General features: G+C 42.4%; 1 protein-coding gene and 1 pseudogene across 3 annotated transcripts; both read right to left on the reverse strand.

Annotated features, from left to right (window-relative positions):
• Nucleotides 1–144: 144 nt before the first annotated feature.
• Nucleotides 145–15,707, reverse strand: C1H6orf62 (chromosome 1 C6orf62 homolog). 3 transcript variants are annotated; one of them, XM_044260036.1, is made up of 5 exons: nucleotides 14,647–15,707; nucleotides 10,855–11,031; nucleotides 9,291–9,413; nucleotides 4,775–4,909; nucleotides 145–1,538 (listed from the first exon to the last, which is right to left on the reverse strand). In XM_044260036.1, the coding sequence occupies exons 1-5, from the start codon at nucleotides 14,686–14,688 to the stop codon at nucleotides 1,413–1,415; spliced, it is 603 nt and encodes a 200-aa protein (XP_044115971.1). In that variant the 5' UTR covers nucleotides 14,689–15,707; the 3' UTR covers nucleotides 145–1,412. The 3 variants fall into 3 exon arrangements, with proteins under 3 accessions (XP_044115971.1, XP_044115952.1, XP_044115961.1); XM_044260017.1 differs by lacking the exon at nucleotides 14,647–15,707 and adding an exon at nucleotides 13,266–14,640; XM_044260026.1 differs by lacking the exons at nucleotides 145–1,538; nucleotides 14,647–15,707 and adding exons at nucleotides 2,732–2,831; nucleotides 13,266–14,640.
• Nucleotides 15,708–18,713: 3,006 nt separating this feature from the next.
• On the reverse strand, nucleotides 18,714–19,556 carry LOC122900217 (annotated as a pseudogene).
• Between the last annotated feature and the right edge of the window lie 1,469 nt (nucleotides 19,557–21,025).

Genomic DNA, 21,025 nt, shown 5'->3' on the forward strand with positions numbered 1-21,025 from the left:
TTGATTCTTAGTCCTGAAATTACAAACCCACCTGCCATTTCTGTCCTTCTAAATTGCCATTTAACTATGGAACTCTAAAATAACCCCCAAGGTCATCAGTAACACCTACCCATTGACTTGGGAAAAAAAAGTTACCACTTCAAGTTTTGTGTATTCACCTGAATAGTCAGGGAACTTTCACCTATTTTATTTAGGTTTTCATTTTTTCAAATTCCAACCAGAAGCTAAATACAATTGGAAACCAGTAAGCACTAAGTTTTACTCCAAAGGAGTAGGATCATTCAGATTTACTCCATAAAAGTATGCAACCCTTAAGCAAAGCTTTTCTTCATTAAAAAGAAAAAAACAAACCAAAAAAACTATACAGTAGTCTTTCCTTATGTTCATTGCACAATATGAGTTCTGCTTTTAGAGCTTTGACACTGAATGGTTTTTAAACAATTTAAGATCCCAACTTTAGTAACTTTTTTCTACTCCAAAAAATCCTTATAAGTTTTCCTTTAGGATGGTGTAGAAACCAGTATTTCTGCACAATTCACTGGATTTTCTTTGTAATAAAAGATCTCCTCTTTAAAACAAAACAAAACAAAAAAGGAAAGTCCTCTACCTATCACCGTGTCTGCAGCTATGAGTGTGTTTCTCACTTTCATAGCTGCTTTAGCTACTTCAGACTCCAGATCTGCCTCAATGAGCATAAACTGTATCCACATTCAGCAGAATACTCTTGTAACAGCAACTTGGGGAAAGAGATCTGGAAATAAAATACATACATTTATGAGTACCAGGAAACAAACATGGCCCAGTAAAACATGAGGCAAGAATGCCTACAATGAGATGCTTTCTTTTTTTTTTTAAAGATTTCTTTCCCGTGGTTGTGTATCTACACGTATTTTTTTTTAAACAACCACTTCTGGTCATTAGAATGAATCTGACAGTGCTCTGGAACGACGGTGATTGCAGCAAAGCTAAGTTCTTTAAAATGTTATTTATACCTTTTACCATCACTTCTCACCCTCTAAATACTGAGGACAGATGTCAAAGAGGCAAAAACCAGCACAAATGGAAAGACCATCAAAAATGAGTATCACCTTGTGCTTTCAGATACATTTAAGCATTTCAGTGTACAAGAGTCCTTTCATTTCACATTTTAGTAAGATGCTGATGCAGTGCAGCAAATATGCAAAGCATCTTCTTTCACACAGTCCGTGCAGAAGACACCTAATTTTTTTTTTAAGTTCTGAGACACAAATAATTAAAAAAAAAAAAAATCCAGGATGAACAAGTTTCAAAATGCATAGTATTCTGTGCATGAGTCCATTTTCTTTAAACTCTGAAAGAATAAAGTGTAAGAAAACAAGAAAAAAAAAATGCTGCTGCACTCTGTGATCTTGTCCATTTTGCTGGTCAGCACTCTATTCTGGCATATAAGGATGGAGGTGGTCCTCTATGGTGCCAACTGCCCAGTGGGTAAGCTGTTCCTGTGGCAGGTAGAGGCAGATGCTGCATAACTTGAAGATTGTAGCTTTGTTTTTTGGAGTCTGAAAGGGGAATAATTTTAATCTTAATAAGGCTTTAACATAAGTGATCAATTGTCACATAAAGCAATCTCCCACAATTATATTAAGCACTTAAGGACACAGTAACAAAGCATATAGAATAAGGAAATAAATTATGGTCTGTTCCCACAGGGATCTCAATCTGGTCAGGAAGACAAAACCTTGCCATATAAAATACAGAAAGAATAAACATTATAAACTAAATAAATGTTTAGAGAATTTATTCTAAACAAAAAATTTAAGGTCCGGAAAGTCAGCCATGGACAACTTGCTAATGGAAAGAAAGGTTTAAAGGCATTTCACAGAGACTGATCCAAACAGGCATGAAGTGATGTTTATTTACAGAAAAGACAACAAATGTGGTCAGGGTAGAAGTGAACGAAACAGTCTGAAACAGGTAGCAAAGAAAAAACTGAAGCATAACCTGGAGTAAAGGACTTGAAGAAAGCAAAGATACTACATTACTATTTCACATCTGACTTATGGCACAGAATGCTAGTAAATGGAAGCTATCCCCAGATCCGCCTTCAAAGTACTTCTTTCCACCACAGCACCTCTTTAAAAAAAGGCAAAAGCAGGGCGCCTGGGTGGCTCGGTGGGTTAAGCCGCTGCCTTCGGCTCAGGTCATGATCCCGGGGTCCTGGGATCGAGTCCCGCATCGGGCTCTCTGCTCAGCAGGGAGCCTGCTTCCCTCTCTCTCTCTCTCTGCCTGCCTCTCTGTCTACTTGTAATCTCTGTCAAATAAACAAATAAAATCTTTAAAAAAAAAAAAAAAAGGCAAAAGCAGTCTATATATGTAATGAATTGATATATGATGCACATACTTTTTTTTCATTTTCAATGTTCCGACAACCTTACATATAATTTACTCAACAAAGAACATGCTCACAGAAGTTACTGCTTCTAGATTTCAGAGCCAGTAGAAAGCTGCATGTGGATTAGAATCCAGACTCCAGCAATGTGCCTGTCTACCCACGTGCCCATCAAAATTATTTGGTCTAGCTCTCTTCGCACATCTTGTGTTACGATAAAGGGCACGAGATCTCCGCTAGATGATCTAGATCAGGTTCTTTAGTTTCCTGATTTCCTCACCTATGAAACAGGGAGTAATAAAACCTACAGCTCACATGTTGTGAGGATTAAGTGAGCTCCTACTTGGAAAGCTCTTTGCCTCAGGTACGTAGCAGGCTCTGGGCTGGCCACTCTATCAGTTCCCTCCTTCTATAGAGCACGAATGCAGCAACATCTCCGGTTTATGAAGATCAAGAGAAGAACCTGAAAGAAGGGGGACCTAAGAGCACTGAAGACCAAATCCATCTACAATGAAAGTGACACCAGCCATCCCACTTTGCCCTGGGGATTGAGGTTTTTAGGACTTGGGACATCAGTGCAAAAACCAGGGCATTCCAGACAGACAGACTGCTGGTCACCCTACCTACAATGCAAATTTAGTTTATGAGCTTACAATTTTCTTTTCATTAAAAGGACTGAACCTATCTGCTTCATAAAGCACAGAAAACATCTGACCTAGATATAAACAAAAGACAACTGACTACTTATTTAACAAAGTAACTCCTTCAAGTCACCAGTCATTTCTATATATTACTGATCTATGTTATCTGTAGGAAAATGAAGTCTCTACATTAGTATGCAGTCATTATTAAATCTTCTAACACTCAAAGTCTTTGCTGTGGATTCCATAATGTAAGTCAATAGCCAGCTATACAGTATTATCTCAATAAATTTACTCAAATTACACAAGTAGTTATAAATGAAAAACAAAGCCACTTAAAAATATCCACCACTAAGACAGCTAAGGTAAAGAAGAAATGGAAAAGAGAACCCCCAAACCCAACCAAGTCATGGTTTTTCTGTTTTATGAAATGCCCCCAACTGAAGTCAACTTTCTTCTGTAATTCCCACAGCTCTTATTTGTACCTATAACATCATATTTACTTAACATTTTCTTACAAGATTCAGTCTTGTAAGATACAAGATAAAGTCAATGTGTAATCTTGCCCAGTGGTCCTCAGCCCCTGGAACACAACAGTATGATTCACCTTTGTGTTTTCTTACTGCCTTGCATACTCTAAGTAAAAATAAACCCATGCTCTAAAATGCAAAGTTAGGGACACCTGGGTGGCTCAGTTGGTTAAGCATCTATCTGCCTTTGACTCAGGTCATGATCTCAGGGTCCTGGGATCAACCCCCACCCATGTCAGGCCCCAGCTCAGTGGGGAGTTTGTTTCTCCCTCTGCCCTTCTCCCTGTTCTTGCTCTCTTTCAAACAAATAAATAAAATCTTTTAAGGGGGGGGGCAAAATTAGCATCACAAATACTCTTCTAAAAGCCTTTACTTCAACTCCTCTTCATAGAGGCCTCCTCTGGTGGCACCGTCAGGGTCCCCACACAACAGCTTAGAACCCGCAGCCATTTCCTCTGAGCGCTCACCGCTCACCGATTCCGTACTGTTCTGCCCTACTGCCTCCCCCACAATGGAGTAGGAATCCACGTGGACAGGATTTCTGTCTTCTTCACTGTTGTACAGTGCCAGGCACAGTAAGTAGGCACTCCTTTGTTGAATAAATGATAATTAAAATGCTATTTTTAAGGTTAAATAACAAGGTATCTGTTATAAATTCCAAGTGAGGATATTCAGGTTTATAATAATGAAAAAACGTTCTTGAGAATAAAAAATAATCTGGAATGCCTGGGTTGCTTTAACTGGAAGTGCTTACTTAAAACACATGTGGATCTTCTGAACACAGACATACTTCGTTCCTTTAGATTTTCCTATTTAAAAGGTCTAGGGCCAAACCTTCTCAAAATATAATGTGCTACTACCCATCTAAGGATTTTGTTCAAAACACTGATTCTCTGACCGAGCAGGACTGGAGTAGGGCATGAGAGTCTACCTATTTAAGAATCTGTTATGATCTGCTGACCATACTATACATCAGAAAAGCTCTACAGGGGCATTTTTAAAACTCTATTGCTCACCAGAATCATGACATTTAAAAGCTCCCAGGTAGTTCTACTATGCAGCAAAACTTGGGAACCACTGTTCTAGGGTGACGCCCAGGATATCTATTTGGTTTTTAAATAACTTCTAAATTAATGCAGTGCTGAAGTCGCAAAACAGAATTAACATATACAGAAAATAGTTTGCTAACAAATAAGCTTTTCAAACAAGTTGTTAAGTAGTTAAACAAGGCTTACCTGCAAGTGCTGTCTGTCAATGAAGAGAAACACCGACTGGTTAGGGTTGTTGACAACAATTCCAGTCTTGTCCTTGCGGCTCAGTACATGCAGAAACTGTTTTTCATAGTCACCGTGATGAAACTCAAATTTGGCCTAAGGCAGAAATACATTTACATGTAACTACAAAGACCTTATCCCACCTGAAACATCTTGCATCCATATGTTGTCCAACATGGGAGTCAACTGTGCCTACAGAAATTTAATTCACTTAACGTAATTTAAAATTGAATTCTTCAGTAACTCTAGCCACATTTCAAATGCTCAATAATCCCATGTGGCCAGTGGTCCCCATTCTTAACAGTCAATATTGAGATGTATTCCTTCATCACAGAATGTTCTATAAAATTCATTATAGAATTTGACCAAGAAAAACTGCATCAGAGTGACTAGACCCTAATACTCAATGATTTTAGGCCATTCTGTAAAATGTTTTTTAGAGAAGGAGACAGTGCACATATGGAGGTGGGGAAGGAAGACTGGGGGGACAGGGAGGGAGGGAGGGAGGGAGGATCTCAAGCAGACTCCCTGCAGAGTCCAATCTCAGGACCCCAAGATGAATGACTTGAACTGAAATAAAGGATTGGATGATTAACCAACTGAGCCACCCAGACGTCCCTAAAACCAGACTTTTCAAGCCTATTTGGCTCGAGACTCCCAACTTAGTATTTTAAGCCAGTAACATCCGCTTCCTTTCTATTTACAAAGAACACCCACCATGGATCTTAGCTGTCCAGCTTACTACTTATGTGACCTTTTACATATCCCCTAACTTTTCTAAACTTCAGCTTCCTCTCATAAAATGAATGGGTTATAACCCATCAGAATAGTTAATGGAATTCAACAGTGGGCTTTGAAGTCCACACCTGAAATACAGTTCCAGTCCTCACAGAGATGGGGGTGGAGGATATATAAACCCCTCAAATTTTTTAAAAATGTTATGCACATTTTTCAGGTTAAAAAAATTAAGTTATGAAGAACTATTACCAAATCAGAACACTCTTTTAACATAAGGAAGATCAACTCTATCCTCCCACAAAATGTCTGCGGAGACCAAATGCTGGGTGAAATGACTAGGCTACTGCGGAGTTCAAAAAACAACTCTTAAAGAATCAACAATTCTTTAAGAACTGCTGAATCATTTAAAAAAAAAAAAAAAAAAAACCTGTCCATTTGACTCCATTTTTTTTCTCCCATTATTTCAAAAACCACAGTAAATACTAACATAGAAAATTCATCAGTTCCTGTTATCTAGAATTTTAACACCCAACTTTTCTTGTAAGCCATAAGATACACTATCCCTACATACAATTGTTTAAATAATCTTCAACTGTACCTTTGCACAAGTATTTACTGCACTCTTAGTATATGAAAGGAATGTTATTAAATAATAAAAAATATGAATAAGGTTACTCCACCCTTAAGAGGGTCTTATATTGGCCAAAAGGACAAGCACGTGCAAATATAAAAACTAACTTGATTTGGATCTTTCCTAGAATAAGATGTCATTATTTGTAAAACCGTGAAATGCGGTATCTTCAAAGTGCTATGTGAAAAGGGAGAAATAACAAACACAGTGGACACCATGGACAGTATTAGCAGGTAATTTTGGATTAGACCTTGAAAGAAGACAGTAATTTTCCCTGGGGAAAACACTAAGAAGGTAATTTGGGAAATGCCATTCCTGGAACAGAACCAACATAAACACTACTGTGTCAAAGTCAAAATACTGCAGGGGGATCCCGGGTGGCTCTGTTGGTTAAGCATCTGACTTTGGCTCAGATCACGATCTCAGGGTCCTGGGATCTAGCCCCAGTGTTGAGCTCTGCTCTGTGCTCATCAGTGAATCTACTTGTCCCTCACTCTCTGCCCTGGCCCCTGCTCTGTATCCCTAATGAATATACAAAGATTCGGGAAGGAATAGTACACCAAAAAGAAAATTCTTAATTCAAGTGGCATGAAAGCAACGACCAAAATAACAAAGTATTTGAATAGTGTGATGAAAAACTAATTTGTAGCCAAGAGCATTTAGGGATACAGAGGAAATAAGAGATATTTTAATACCACCTCCCAATACTCCCTAATACCCTAAATATAGCACGAACTCATTATTGAAAAACCACCTTTACTGTGGTTCCTACTAAATCTCATTTCACGTACTTCAAGACCAAAAAAAAAGTTTTCAAGTTTACTTTTCCTTTTCTCACTTGCCTTAAGAACTAAATTGTTTATATTTCAAGCCTCTCATTCAGGATATTCATTTATTTCAAATTACTGGGGAAGTAAATTCATCTTTTACACTGTACTTCTTTCCTATAGCTGGACTCTAAAATTACACCACATTACCTCTATCCTACATAGTGCTTACATTCTGCCCGTAATTTAAGGCTTTCATAATACAAAGCATAATACAAAGAGAGTAGCCAATTAAGAGCACAAGCTTTACAGGATTTATGTCTTGACTGCCACTTACCTGCACGACCTTGGGCTGTTTACCTAAACTCTAACTGCCTCAGTTTCTTCCTTTGGAAAAGGAGCTTCCTATCTACATAACTCTTATAAGGATTAAGATTAAACGTATACAAAGTATTCAGGAGATAGCCTAGCACAGGCAATCGCTCAATAAGCAGCCATGATTTCAAAAGTCAGAACTTGAGACAAGACTATTAGACTATTATACTATCCCAAATGTCTCAGAAAGAAAGACAGAGGATTAGAAATTTTAAAAAAATACAATGAGTAATGGACCAAAATTTTTCCAATGAAGATTTCGGAATTAAAAAATAGTAATAATAAAAATCCTAAGAGTGCCTCTGGAGAGCAGTTCCAGTTGAGGTGCAATACGTGCGCTGGCAGCTATAAACATTCCTTACCATTCCTGCCTTCTTGCTTTTTTATATCCAACTTCCATTCTCCAGCATGTTCACATGAGCCAGATAGTGCCCATTGAAGACAGATATAAATATAGAATACTTTCAACCTCTATTTAGGCTATCTGTTATCTTTAGAACTTATTTCTGTCAAGTGAGTCTTAGGAGGAGGATGTGCAGGAACATTACCATGGGGAGTATACCAACTTGTCGATCATACACAAAACACCATAAAGATGGTTCATGGTAACAGATGAACACAAAATTTTTTCAATTAACTTTCGTATTTCTTTTTTTTTTTTAAAGATTTTATTTATTTATTTGACAGAGAGAGATCACAAGTAGGCAGAGGCAGGCAGAGAGAGAGGGAAGCAGGCTCCGCGCTGAGCAGAGAGCTCGATGTGGGACTTGACCCCAGAACCCTGAGATCATGACCTGAGCTGAAGGCAATGGCTTAACCCACCGAGCCAACCAGGCGCCCCTAACTTTCGTGTTTCTAAGCAATTAGCCTAAAACAGGCATTCTAATATGTAATATAGTATGCTTAAAGTGATCTTTAAATGTCTTTATTTAGGTTTCCGGTTATAAACCAAAGTATCATCATTGTAGAGTTATGAAATATACATGTACATACCTACATACGCACAGAACAAAAAAGAAAAATGAGCTACACCTGACCTAGAACTAACCACAACTAACATTTTGGTGGATTATTACAGTACTCTCTCTTATACAAATACAGTATTACAAATAAATTTAGGATCATTTTAAGAGCATACGCCCATACATATTGGGCATATGCTCTTAAAAACTAGAAACTAATACATCAAATGTCAAGTCAGAAGTCAATGTGAAGGAAGATTACTTAAGAACCACTACCAGATTTACTTCTCTCCTGTATAGTTTTATACACAAATCTACTTTTAGAAAACTATTTTTTAAAAGATTTTATTGGGGGGGGGGCAGAAGGAGAGGAAGCAGCAGACACTTAACCGACTGAGCCACCCAGGCACCCCTGGAAAAGGGTTTCTTTCCTTATTTCTTTCTTTCTTTTTTTGAAGATTTTACTTGAGAGCCAAGAGAAAGAATGAACACGAATGTGGGGAGGGTCTGAAGCAGACTCCTTGCTAAAAAGGGAGTCCCATGCAGAACGCGATCCCAAGACCCTGGGGGATCACAAACTTAAGTGACTGCGCCACCCTGGTGGCCCCAGAAAAGGGTTTCTCAAGCCATTCCTTAGACTAGACTCCTCTGAGAGCCGGATGGTTACGTATATTATTTCGGGAGTGTGTATGGTACATGGGAGAGATCTTCTCAATTTCATTCATAGGCCCTTCTACACATCAACAAACATCTACCCTGAAATATTTTCTCTGGCCATTATTTTAAAGACACACTCATTCTCAAGAGATTCTGTCCCCCAATGCCTTCTCCTCTTGCAGCACAATAGTCAAACAGATGGGAGTAACTCATGAAGTAAAACTGATCAGTATAATGCATATTCCCCAAATTTTTCTTATGTTAGGCCCTATCCCAGGAGTTATTTGTTTGCTTTTATCCCAGGAGTTTTTACTCACGTAGTGCACACCACACTTAGAATAAAATACCTGAACAGGCCTAAAAGGCTCATCAGATTCCTTCCACCTAGAAAACAGGAGACAGACAATTTTTTCGATATCATTCCGAGGCCAAAGAATGAAATCCATCTCCTGAGTACAGCCAATTACATCCTACAAAAAGATAAAAAAAGAAAAAAAAAAAATTACTTTCAAAGAAACAAAGCTGTAACAAGACATGTCACGAATTATAGGTCTGACTATAAAAACATTTCACAAGTACAAAAGGTCCACTATGCACCATTTTATATACCAAAAGGTAATAGGACAGTATATATATATATATATATACACATACATAGAATAGCTCATGATCTGATTCTAATTTTTATCCTGTAGGGTCCACCCAGCCACCCAGTCCAATATTCCTCACACTGAGACCTAAATTAATCAGCACATGGTGAAAACCACAACTAAAGCTGATTTTTTTTCTTATGAAGTCCCTGTATTTTTATTCCCATTCTTCAAAATCAGAACCTAGTTAATATTGAAGCAAAGGGGTCTTCCATTACTCACATTCTTATTACAGCTGAATTGCTATTTTTATTAATACAGAACTATTTTCCCACTCTTATTCCTTATTACCCTAGTCCAGTGTATTAATTTTCAAAGGTTAATAAACCTCTTTCAGACCAGTACATGGTTATCTTCAGCCTTCCCCAATCCCAGTAATTATGGGGATGTCTTGTTCAAGTATGTTCATTTTAACTTTCAATGAGGTACAGAAGTTTATAAAGCTGGGAACAATAATTCCTTCTACTTTAAGCTTCTTATTTATAAGAAGCATGATGTTAGTTCTCTCCCCACAAAATAAAAATCTAACGAACAGTAATATAAAATATTATTCCCAGCAATAACAAACACCATTATCAGCATAATACCACAGAGGAAAAGTTATCCATGTTTTATCTGAAGTCAATTTTTTTTTTTTGAAGATTTTATTTATTTATTTGACACAGAGAGAGAGATCACGAGCAGGCAGAGAGGCAGGCAGAGAGAAAGGAGGAAGCAGGCTCCCCGCTGAGCAGAAAGCCTGATGTGGGGCTTGATCCCAGGACACTGAGACCATGACCCGAGCCGAAGGCAGAGGCTTAACCCACTGAGCCACCCAGGCGCCCCTGAAGTCAACTTTTTTTTTAGAAAAAAGATTTTTGACCTGAGCTGAAAGCAGCTGCTAAACAGACTGAGCCACCAGGTGCCCCTGAAGCCAACTTTTTTTTTCTTTTTTTTTAAGATTTTGAAGTCAACTTTTTAAAGATGTTTTATTTATTTATTTGACAGAGATCACAAGCAGGCAGAGAGGCAGGCAGAGAAAGAGGGGGAAGCAGGCTTCTTGCTGAGCAGAGAGCCTGATGCGGGACTGGATCCCAGAACCCTGAGATTATGACCTGAGCCGAAGGCAGAGGCTTAACCTGCTGGGACACCCAGGCGCCCCAAGATTTTGAAGTCAACTTTTAAAGAGACTTGTGACCATAGTAACTATCCATACTTGGGGGGAGGGAGCAAGTTTAACTCACAAAAACTTACCAAACTGAGACTGAAAAACGGAACCTACCCTTCTCATAGACTGGTATCGAGGAGCATGGAGCTGTACCACGTCCTTCTGCAAAAGCTCCACGGAACTTTCCAAGGAGTAGCTGGAGTCTCGCACACCTTTCAGAATATTTTCTTCGTAATTATTTGTCATAACTGGTATAACCTCAGACACTTCAAAAAGTGCTGATTTTTTCTTCTAAAAGTGGGGGAAAAAGGTGTATTAACCCACAAATAGCACATTGTCTTTTAACACCCAGTTCACATTACAACATCAGGTACTTTTATACTAACTCAGCAAAATTATTAACCAAGTTAATTTTTGTATAGATTTTCAAATAGGTGAATCCTCTTACTTCCCTGAGCCCCATTACCCCAACCACACACAAACAGGCTATTATCAGAATGTTTTACTGCATGGTTTTATAGTATTACGGTATCCGTAACAGGTAACTCATTATGAACAATGTTTCTTAAACACTATGTATGAGAAACACTAGACATACCTAATGTTTAAAAAAAAAAAGGGATTTACTCTTGATGTACTTTCATTTAACTGATTCTATATACAGCTAAATTAAAATCTCAGCAGTTAAAAAACAAAGCTTTATAAATTAAACATTTTTTAACTCCTTAAAAGGGTCAAGTTCCATTACTCCTTTTAGATACTATATAGTAACTGTCAATACATGAAACAAGAAAAAAAAAGTCTACCAAATTGAGTTTCAAATTTATTTGTGACCAAGTGCTCATCAATTTATATTATAAAACTCATGAACTACTCAGGACAATTGCCTGCATACTGTCCATTCATGGAGTAAAAACTGGGTTTTACAGTGTTAAAGAACTAGACAGTACAACTTGGGGTATTTAACATAAATATAAAGAACTCATCTCACCACCTCGGTCTTGGATTTCTAGTGAACTTACATTCTAATATCTTCAATTAAAACCTGATCGTATCACTCCTGCAGTTAACATATTAACAAGATGACAAAATGGAGAAATAAATTCCCTGTACTACCCAATCTTGGAACAATGACTTTAAAACAAACCAGTCTGAAACCCCTTTACAATGCTATACTCCAGCTGCTAAGAGCATTCTTAGATACAGGCATACCCTGGAGATACCACAAGTTCAGTTCCAGACCACAGCAATAAAGAAAGTCTCATAGGAAGCTGAATTAATTTTTTGGTTTCCCAGTGCATATAGAAAGTATGTTTACCCTACACTGTAGTTTATTAAGTGTGCAATAAGCATTATGTCCAAAAAAATGATATATGTATCTTAATTGAAAAATAATGCTAAAAAATGTTAACCACCATGATTTCAGCAAGTTGTAATAACTGATCATAGGTCACTGTAACAAATACATTAATAAAAAGTCTAAAACATTTCAAGAATTACCAAAATGTGACAGAGAGACATAAACTGAGCAAATGCTGTTGGAAAATGACACCGATGGACTTAAGTCAACCCAGGGTTGCCACAAACCTTCAATTTGTAAAAACCAAAATATCCACAGAGCACACACAGTAAGGCGAAGCACAGTAAAACCGAGGTATGCCTGTACTAATAACCTCTAAAAGAGTTAAGAGTGGGATAAATACTTGGGAAACTTCCAAACATTAAGTACATACCACACCAAGAATGTATGTCTATCCTGAAATTGGCTCACAACTTAGGTGCAAAAATCAAAGTAGCATTTCCTTATATTCATAACCTAATCTCATGTCAAAGGGAGATCGTTGAAATATACTGCTTTTATCATGTCCTCTGTGACTACTCACAACTCATTACTTGCTATTTAATTGTGGAATTAATTCTGTTTTATGTTCGCCAGCCCCCCTCAAAATTTAAATTTCCCCTTCAGGTCCTTTTGAATTTTAATAAATTGCACTTCTAAACACAAATAAACCATTTCAGTATGTAACTGTTCCTAAAAATTAACCGTACTGTATTTCATCTAATGTACCATGAGAAAAGGTACTTTTAGCATGAAGCTGAACAGACTATTTACTTTTAGCATGTGAACATTTTGATTCTAATTCACCACTTCCAAATATCCCACTTTATAAACAGTCTTTAAATTCAGCTATATGTTCTCTATGTAACTCCACATAAATGAAACTTCTTGTGCAACATTACGTGAATAGTTTTACGATGTTGCTCACCCCAGGTCACCTAAAAAAGGACCCTACCGAGCTTTACAGAGGATTTCCAAGCCAAGGAGCACTCGAGCCTTCCCTTCACAGTCATACCACAACTACACATGCAGAGAACTACCCGGGAAGGTGCAGGTTAAAGCACACATGTAGACTTCTGTCAACCACTCTTTAACCTAATAAGCAGTTATTTTACGGGTAACAAATAACTTAATATACACTTACAAAAATCACTTGTGCTAATTCACATTAAGAATTTTAAATTACCTTCTCCTTGAACACAAAGGCAATATACATCTTGAAGTCAAACTGGTCAGCTAGAGATTCTTTTTTCTTTCTAAGCTGAGCACGTAGTCTGTTCAGAGCTTGTTTCTTCCGGGAGTTTGGGTCCCCCATTTTGAAATACAGGTGGTACTAAAGCCTTTGGAAATTGTCACTAAACTATGGGCACTTTTTCTTAAGACTCAAGTACAACAGAAACAAGTCATTTTTTTTTTCCTGCTAATATGATTGAATAGCTAAAAATCACGACTGTAACCCAAAAACTGCACCTCCTGGCAATATTAGCAGACTGTCATATTACAGGGTCAAGAAACAAAAGCTGCTGTCCAGTCATGTTTGGACAATAACGTTTGGGGTTATGGGAAAAAGGAAGGGGAGGAAGGAAAGAAAGAGAGGAGAAAATACTTGAACTAACTTTTTGGAAAACACATCTGGCTTAAATGCCAAAATAAAGGCTTTGGGGGGAAATGAAAAGCCTATTATCAGGATTTAGGTGTGCAATAAAACACAGCTAACACCAGTCCAATCCTTAAAATCCATATGGATTTATCCCCCCACCCCTCTTTAGAGAAGGGATTATGAGAAGGAACAGGGAAGGGTAAGTGTGATGATCCCTGCTTTCCAAATACCAAAATTTAAAAAAAAAAAAAAAAATTATAAAGAAAAAGGGAAAAAGAAAAACCCCCAAACCCCCCCCCAAAACACCAAAACAGGGTAGGTGAATGAAACTGAAATATCCAATTGGATTTTACCCAGCCAGATCCATGGCCGTAGTACCTAATTAATTCTTAAGTTATTTCAGATTTCACTATTGCTATGAACTGTCAGTGCTTGTTATTGATTACACTTGATGGTGAGCAAAGAGAAAAGTGCAAAATCGGTAGAGAAGGAAGGGGAGAGGTACAGAGTTTCCCTGCAATCAACTACAGTGTATACCGGGGGCGGACAGCTGTTGCCCAAAGGAGCCATGAGAAAAAACAGCGGAGTCATTACCAACTTCCCCATCACCCACATTTTCACCCTCAGGCGGCTGCTAATGCTGCTGCCATGGAAAATCATGATGGCAGAGAGAAAGGGGGTATAGAATACGATATAATTATTATTCCGGCTCTGTGGTTAGACCTGATTAATGCCCGGGATCCCAACACCCTCAGCCCTGCAGTGAGTCCTACATTCCCCAAGGGAGCCTTCCCTAGGAATCTGCCCCCGTTCAAGATCGTGGGGAGTGCGACTTATCTTCCTGCGAGCATTGCTGAGGCAAAGGTGGCGGGTTCTTCTCCCGGATCCCAGGCAGTGCCCAGGGACCACCTGCCTTCCACCCCCCAGGTCCCACCCCCACCCTTTGCCTTCAGCAGCAGCGACTCACTCGCACCACGGGAGACACAGGATCACTCGGGTTTTCACTCATTTCATCGTGGAAACAATTCCCGCCCGGGTAGAGTAGGCGGGAGAGGGTAAATGGGAAGGACCAGTAGGAAGAAAAGAAAATAGTTGTGTTAATATTAATTACTTTTCGAAAGTATGCCCAACCCACCCCCCCCAAAAAAAAAACCCTTAAGTTCCCGGATTCCGGATTAGCTCGCTCTCACGTTGAACAGACCATGTTTCCCGAGTTTGGGTAGTTTAGGGTGGGGTCATTAGTGTGCTTCCCGAGGGGGCAGGGGATGGAACTGAGGCGGCGGGGGCGGGTGACGGGGAAATCCCCTCCCTGTCCCCGCGGAGACCGGGACTCACTGACCGACTCTCGGGCGGGGTTCGGGCCCTCTAGCCGCAGCCTGCGGGCGGAGCGGTGGCGGCGGCAGAAAAGGAGGCGGCGGCGGGGGCGCTGCTCGCAGCTCGGGCAGGAGCCATGTCAAGAGAAAACCACCAGCCAACTGAGCCCCTCCATCCCCGCTGCAGTGCGCACTGTGACCGGGCCGCCCGCGCTGCTGCCGCCGCTCAGCCCCCACCTGGGACCCATAGTCTGGCTCGGCGCCCCGGGCGGCGGCGGAGGGAAGGACGCGGAGGCGGCGGCGGAGGCGAGAGAGAGAGGAGGTGGAGAAACGAGGAGAAAGAGGGGTAGGATTGGTACTGGCGGCGGAGGGGGAGGGGAGGAAGGGGAGGGGAGCCCTGCGCTAAGGGGTCTGTCAGCGAAGCAAACCCCCCAAAATAAAGTTATTTCAGTTCAAGCATCTGCTCTCGAGTCTTTCTTCCCCCCACGGTCGGGTTCCGGCTCTCAAGAAGGTAGGTCGAGGAGACCCGGAGGGGCAAAAGCCGAAGCGGAGGGTGAGCGTCCGCGGTGGCACAGCCTCGTTCCCACCAACCGCTGGCTGCGGAAACGGCGGCGGCCTCGGGCGCCTCCCGGGTCCGGGGCAGAGTCGTGTTTGGGAAGGGAAGCAAGAACAAACAACTTAAAATGGCAGCGACGGCCGCTGCGTCACACGCCCCTCCGCGGCACCGCCCAGTGCTCTCTGCGGCTGCGCGGCGCGCGGGCCGCCACCACCTGCGCCCAGCGAGGGGGGGGGAGTGAAGGCTGGAGGCGGCGAGTGTTTCGTCCCAGTCAAGCAGAGAGGAGAGACGGGCAGGGGGAGAGCGTAGGAAGAGTCTTAGAAAAGGGGGAGCCTTAGACACCAGACCTCTTAGTTGAAACTCCCAGCTCAGAAGGCAGTTTGAAGCTAGAGACTCCCCTCTCGGGCAGGATGGAGCGCCCACGGGGCGTGGCAAGGGACAGCCCGTACGCCCGCCGCCCCCTCCCGCAGGCTGTCCCAGCTCGGGAGTTGGCTCCTCGCTCCTCCCGCGCTGTCGTCACAAAGCCACGCCCTCCTCGCTCTCGGACAAAGCACCCGGATGGAATCGCTCTTCCGGGGTCTGAGCCGGCCCCTCGGATAGGTCTGGCGTGAAGACCGCGCAGAGCTTGTGGGCGGGGGGTAGACGAGGGCGGGGGCGGAGTTGGGGGGGCGAGAGAAAGCGCACGTTGGAAGGTCGGGGGACCTTCTGCGTCACCCGCTGCGCTAGACGTTTAACCTCCCGCAGGATCTTGCCGCGACCAGCTGACGAGTGACCTCCAGCGCCTGGAGTGTCAGCAGCGTGCTGCTGCCGAGAGGGTCCTGCGCTGGTCCCACGTGGCTCTGTCCCCACCTCGCCACGTGCGCTGGCAGGGCGGGCGCGCCGCGAGCTCTGGGGAAGGTCAGAGCGGCCGTTGGAGCGCGCGTGGCCGCTGGGACCCGCGAGTTCGTCCCCTGTGTCGGGAGGCGGTTTCTGTTGGGATCGGCCGGGACCTGAGACCCGGCCCCCTGTGTGGCTCACCGTCTTCTGGAGATGCGGACAGGCTACCTCTGCGCGTTTGCCGCTCGCTGAATTGCCTTTGGCTCGGGAGGCCCTGGAGCCCTGGTGTGCGGATAAACGCAGTTGTAGGTCAATGACCAGCAAAGGTCAATACTCAACAGAAGCAAAGCTGTGCTCCGCTACGAACTACTCACGGCGGTCAAATTTAGAAGTCTATTGGGTCCTCCAATTACTGCCATTCCCTTGGAAAAATCAAAATAGATTACCTGCAATAACCTTTTTTTTTTTTTTTTTTTTTTTTTTACACCCGTGAGCCAAAAGAATAATTGGGAGCCACTCTTCGATATAAATTCTTGTCCCGAATTGAAGGATGAAATTCCTGCGGTTTCCAAATTATGGCTAACCTTGAAAAGATGAAGCTAACATTTTGTTCGAGCCTCCCTGGTCAACTTTCGCAGTCACATCCTGATAATAATTGTAGATTATCACAACTGAAGGTTTAGGGTAGTTTTTAACATTTGGTTACCCCCAAAAAAGATTTTTAAAAAATTAACACTGGTTCATGTCTTTTTTTCCACCACAAACATTTGTTTCTGTCCTAGCAGATTATAAATTCTCATCAGTAGAAATATATATAGGTTACATTTGCTTGTAAGACCAATATTCAAAAGTAAAAACGAGATGGGATCTCCAGTTAGCAGAGGTCCAGGGGCTGCAACTGGCAAGAGGATGTTCTGTTCTTCACAAGTCAGGGGATGGATGCACACGCAGCTAATAAAACTAGAATCTCCATCCTCACAAAACTTGTGGGGACAAAATCCGAAGGGCAAAGCAAAAACCAACCAAGACTCACATGACAATCCAACAGTGATCTGCTCTCCAGTCAACTGATTGTCCTTGTCATCTCAGTGTTAGAGGATTAACAGAAGGAAACTGCAGCAGTATATAAGGAAAATACATATTCTCTACGGATTGATTCTGTTCAAATAACGATATCAGAATTTCATCCCAGGTTTTAAAACCAGGACAATACTGCTCTTTGATTTGCTTTTTTTTTCTTCTTCTTTTTAAGATTTTAGAGAGTGCACGAGTGCGAGGGGCAGAGGAAGAGTGAGAGAGAATATCAAGCAGACTCCACACCTAACATGGGGCTCAATCTCACCACCCTGAGGTCACAACCTGAACAGAAACCAAGAGGCAGCTGGTCAACCAACTTCGCCAACCAGGCGCCCCTGATTTTCCTTGAAACTCCAACCTCGTGGCTCTTTTGGTCATAGGCATGATTGTTGCTGCAATGTGCTACTTAAAATGAATGATTCCAAATAAGCTAGGAATCCCATCTCCAAGTCCCAGCCTTTCCTTACTTCAGTAGGCATCTCTGATAAATCAATCTTATGGACAATTCCTTATGGCTAACCCTTTTACCTTTAGCAAGAGTACTTACAACTCCTACAACTTTTTAATATTGCAAACTAAAATATTATTAATGCATAAAAATAAGGATTTTGGCTTTTTTGATAAATATTCTTAATATTTATTCTTACTCAAAGTGGAAGCTCAACTTTACCCCTCAAATGTAGCTCTGCTGGGCTACGGTTTGCCCTCCTGGGAATTTTGCATAGCCTGCACCTTGTCCCCAACCCAAGCACCGGCCACCATGTTCTTGACCTCTGAGACAGGCCAGTACTGAGAAGTGGCAGGTCAATGGCTTGAAAAACAAAGGGAGATCATTTTGCTTCCCATACTGTTTTACATTCCAGTAAATATGCTTCGAATACAGATTCCGGTTCAGATACTTCTGCCTCTCTGTTGTCAGAGATTTCGAACAGGCTACGGAAGTCAGAAGGGAACAGAGGGCAACATTTCCTTGACTTCTTTAGCCTAACTGCAAAACAGCTCTTCTCTAGGAATGGGTTTTTTTCCCCCATTCTTCTCAAAATTACCTCCCAAAGAATTCTGCCTGTACATGCTCTTTGGGACCTTTGGGATTAGTGAGAAGTATAACGATTGGGAACACAAAGTTCCTTTTGCTCCTTTGACCTCTGCCCCTGCCCTTGCCTAAGTGCAGACAAAATACAGAAACCATAGAGACTGCTTAAAGCTCAATTTCAAATGTCCTCTGCAAATCCCTAGAGAAAGGGTTGGTGGGAGAGGGGTTAGGGGTTAGTATGCTGCTTGGATTAGCTTAGCAGCAGGCACGTGGAAGGTGGGTCAGTGTTCTGGCTTGAAAGGCAAGAGATTGCGATGCTACCCCTGTGACAGGTTCTGTCCTTGGGGCAGAGAAGGGCTCCTGGGAGGGTATGCTGAAGGCCGTAGGGATCATGAGCACGGGGAGCTAGTATTCTCTGCTTTCCCCTCCTACTTCTGGCACTTTCTTGGCATCTTGGATTTGTTTCATAATCTCCTCCTCTCTTACCACTTGCTCAGTGGCTGCTGTGACACGGAATGACCCTTCTCTCGTAACTGGCATCAAAAGTAGCAGTCACTCCATATTCCTTCTCCCACTTCTGCTTCAGTCCTAAACAGGCTGCAAAGGCAGAGCCGACTGCCGGGCTCAGCCCTCTGTCCAGTCCTTGACGGCCAGGAAGCGAGGACAGAGCCAGCGGCCAGCAGTGCTGTCTCGACTTGAGTCAGCAAAGGCTCTCTCAGAGGTCCCATCTGGGACACAGGAGAAACCGTTTCTATCATCTGCTCAACTGTGAGGTCTGTAGTTTCTTCATTCAAAACTCGGTCCTCCTGCTCATACCCGCGCGACCGCCTTCCCTGCTCTCTTTCCAGTTGTTCTGAAGAAGCCTTGGAAGAACCGCCTTTCAGCTCTCAGTCTTGCCACAGTATCTCCACCCCTGTGCCTTCCTCTTGACTCATCAACTTCTGCGGGCCACGGTCCTTCACTGGGAAGGGACATTTTCCAGTACGAACCCCTTCTGCATCTGTCTGCCCCTGACGTGGACGGCTGGCTTCTGGAACTGAAACGTCTTTCTTTCTCCTAAAACTTTGCCATAGTTTGTTCATTTTCATTTCTCCAAGCTGGCTCTGAGTCTTGGCTGTGCCCTTTACAGGCTGTGTGACTCTGGACAAGTTTCATAATGTCCCCAAGCCTTGGGTTCCTCTTCAGTCCTCAGTGAGGTGTCTGAGGATGGCTGGTGCGCCACATTCCGATCTAGGGATGTGAAACAGGATCTTGGGGTCAGGACAGCAGCTGTGCTGGACCTCCTCTCTGGGAGCTGCTGAAGCCCCAAGTCTGCCCCCCGCAACCAACTCCAGAGCCAACGGCACTCTTGGCGCCCAATCATCACCAGGTGCCACCACCTCCCCCATGACAACTGGTCCCTGCTTCATGCCTCTTGATCTGGCCCTGATTTGGACCCATGTCATCTCCATACAAGAGTTTTGTTTTTTAAAGATTTTATTTATTTGACAGACAGAGATCACAAGTAGGCAGAGAGAGAGGAGGAAGCAGGCTCCTTGCTGAGCAGAGAGCCCGATGCAGGGCTCGATCCCAGGACCCTGAGATCATGACCTGAGCCAAAGGCAGAGGCTTAACTCAGTGAGCCACCCAGGCGCCCCACTTTTTTATTTTTTTTAAATAACAGCTACATTACAAGTATAATTTACACAGCATAAACTTTATCTATTTAAAGTGTACAATGTGGTGGTTTTTAGTATTTTCAGAGTAGTCCAATCACCACCGCAATTTTAGGACATTTTCATCACCCGAACATGGAACCCTGTACCCATCAGCAGGTACTGCCCTCCTTCCTCTCCCTCGGTCTTAGGCAACCGCTAGTCCGTGTTCTGTCCCTGTAGACTGACTTTCTCCCACATTTCGTATGAATGGAATCACACAGGGTGTGTTCTTTTGTGACTGGCGGCTGAGCTTAACGGACCCTGCATGTTGTGCTGTAGCGGACGTCAGTCCTTGATTCCTCTGTAATGCCCAGTCGTAGTCCACGGGATAGTTCGTATTTTTTTGTTGAGGTAAACTGGTGTAAACGTAATCAGGTACACAACACTGTAATTCGATATTTGTGTACACTACAATGTGATCCCCACCGTGAGTCTAGTCTACCCATCACCAGACAGCTGAGCCCCCCCACCCATTTCGCCCAGCCCCCAACCCTCTTCCTTTCTGAAAACCACCGCTCTGTTCTCTGTATCTATGAGTTTGTTTTCCCTTTGTTGGTTCCTTTGTTTCACCTATAAGTGAAATCATACAGGATTTGTCCTTCTCCATCTGAGCATTTTACTTAACGTAACACCCTCAAGGTCGACCCACGTCGCTGCAATGGTAGATTACCTCTCTTTTTATTAAGGCCGAATCGTATTCTACTGTATCGATACACTACAACTTTCTTCTTTTAATTAATTTATTTGAGAGAGAAAGAGACAGAGAGGGGAAAAGCACATGCAGAGGGAGGGGTAGAGGGAGAAGCAGACTCCCTGCTAAGCAGGGAACTTGACATGGGGCTCCATCCCAGGAC

Source organism: Neovison vison, chromosome 1 (genome assembly GCF_020171115.1).
Source record: "Neovison vison isolate M4711 chromosome 1, ASM_NN_V1, whole genome shotgun sequence".
Taxonomy (NCBI): Eukaryota; Metazoa; Chordata; class Mammalia; order Carnivora; family Mustelidae; genus Neogale; species Neogale vison.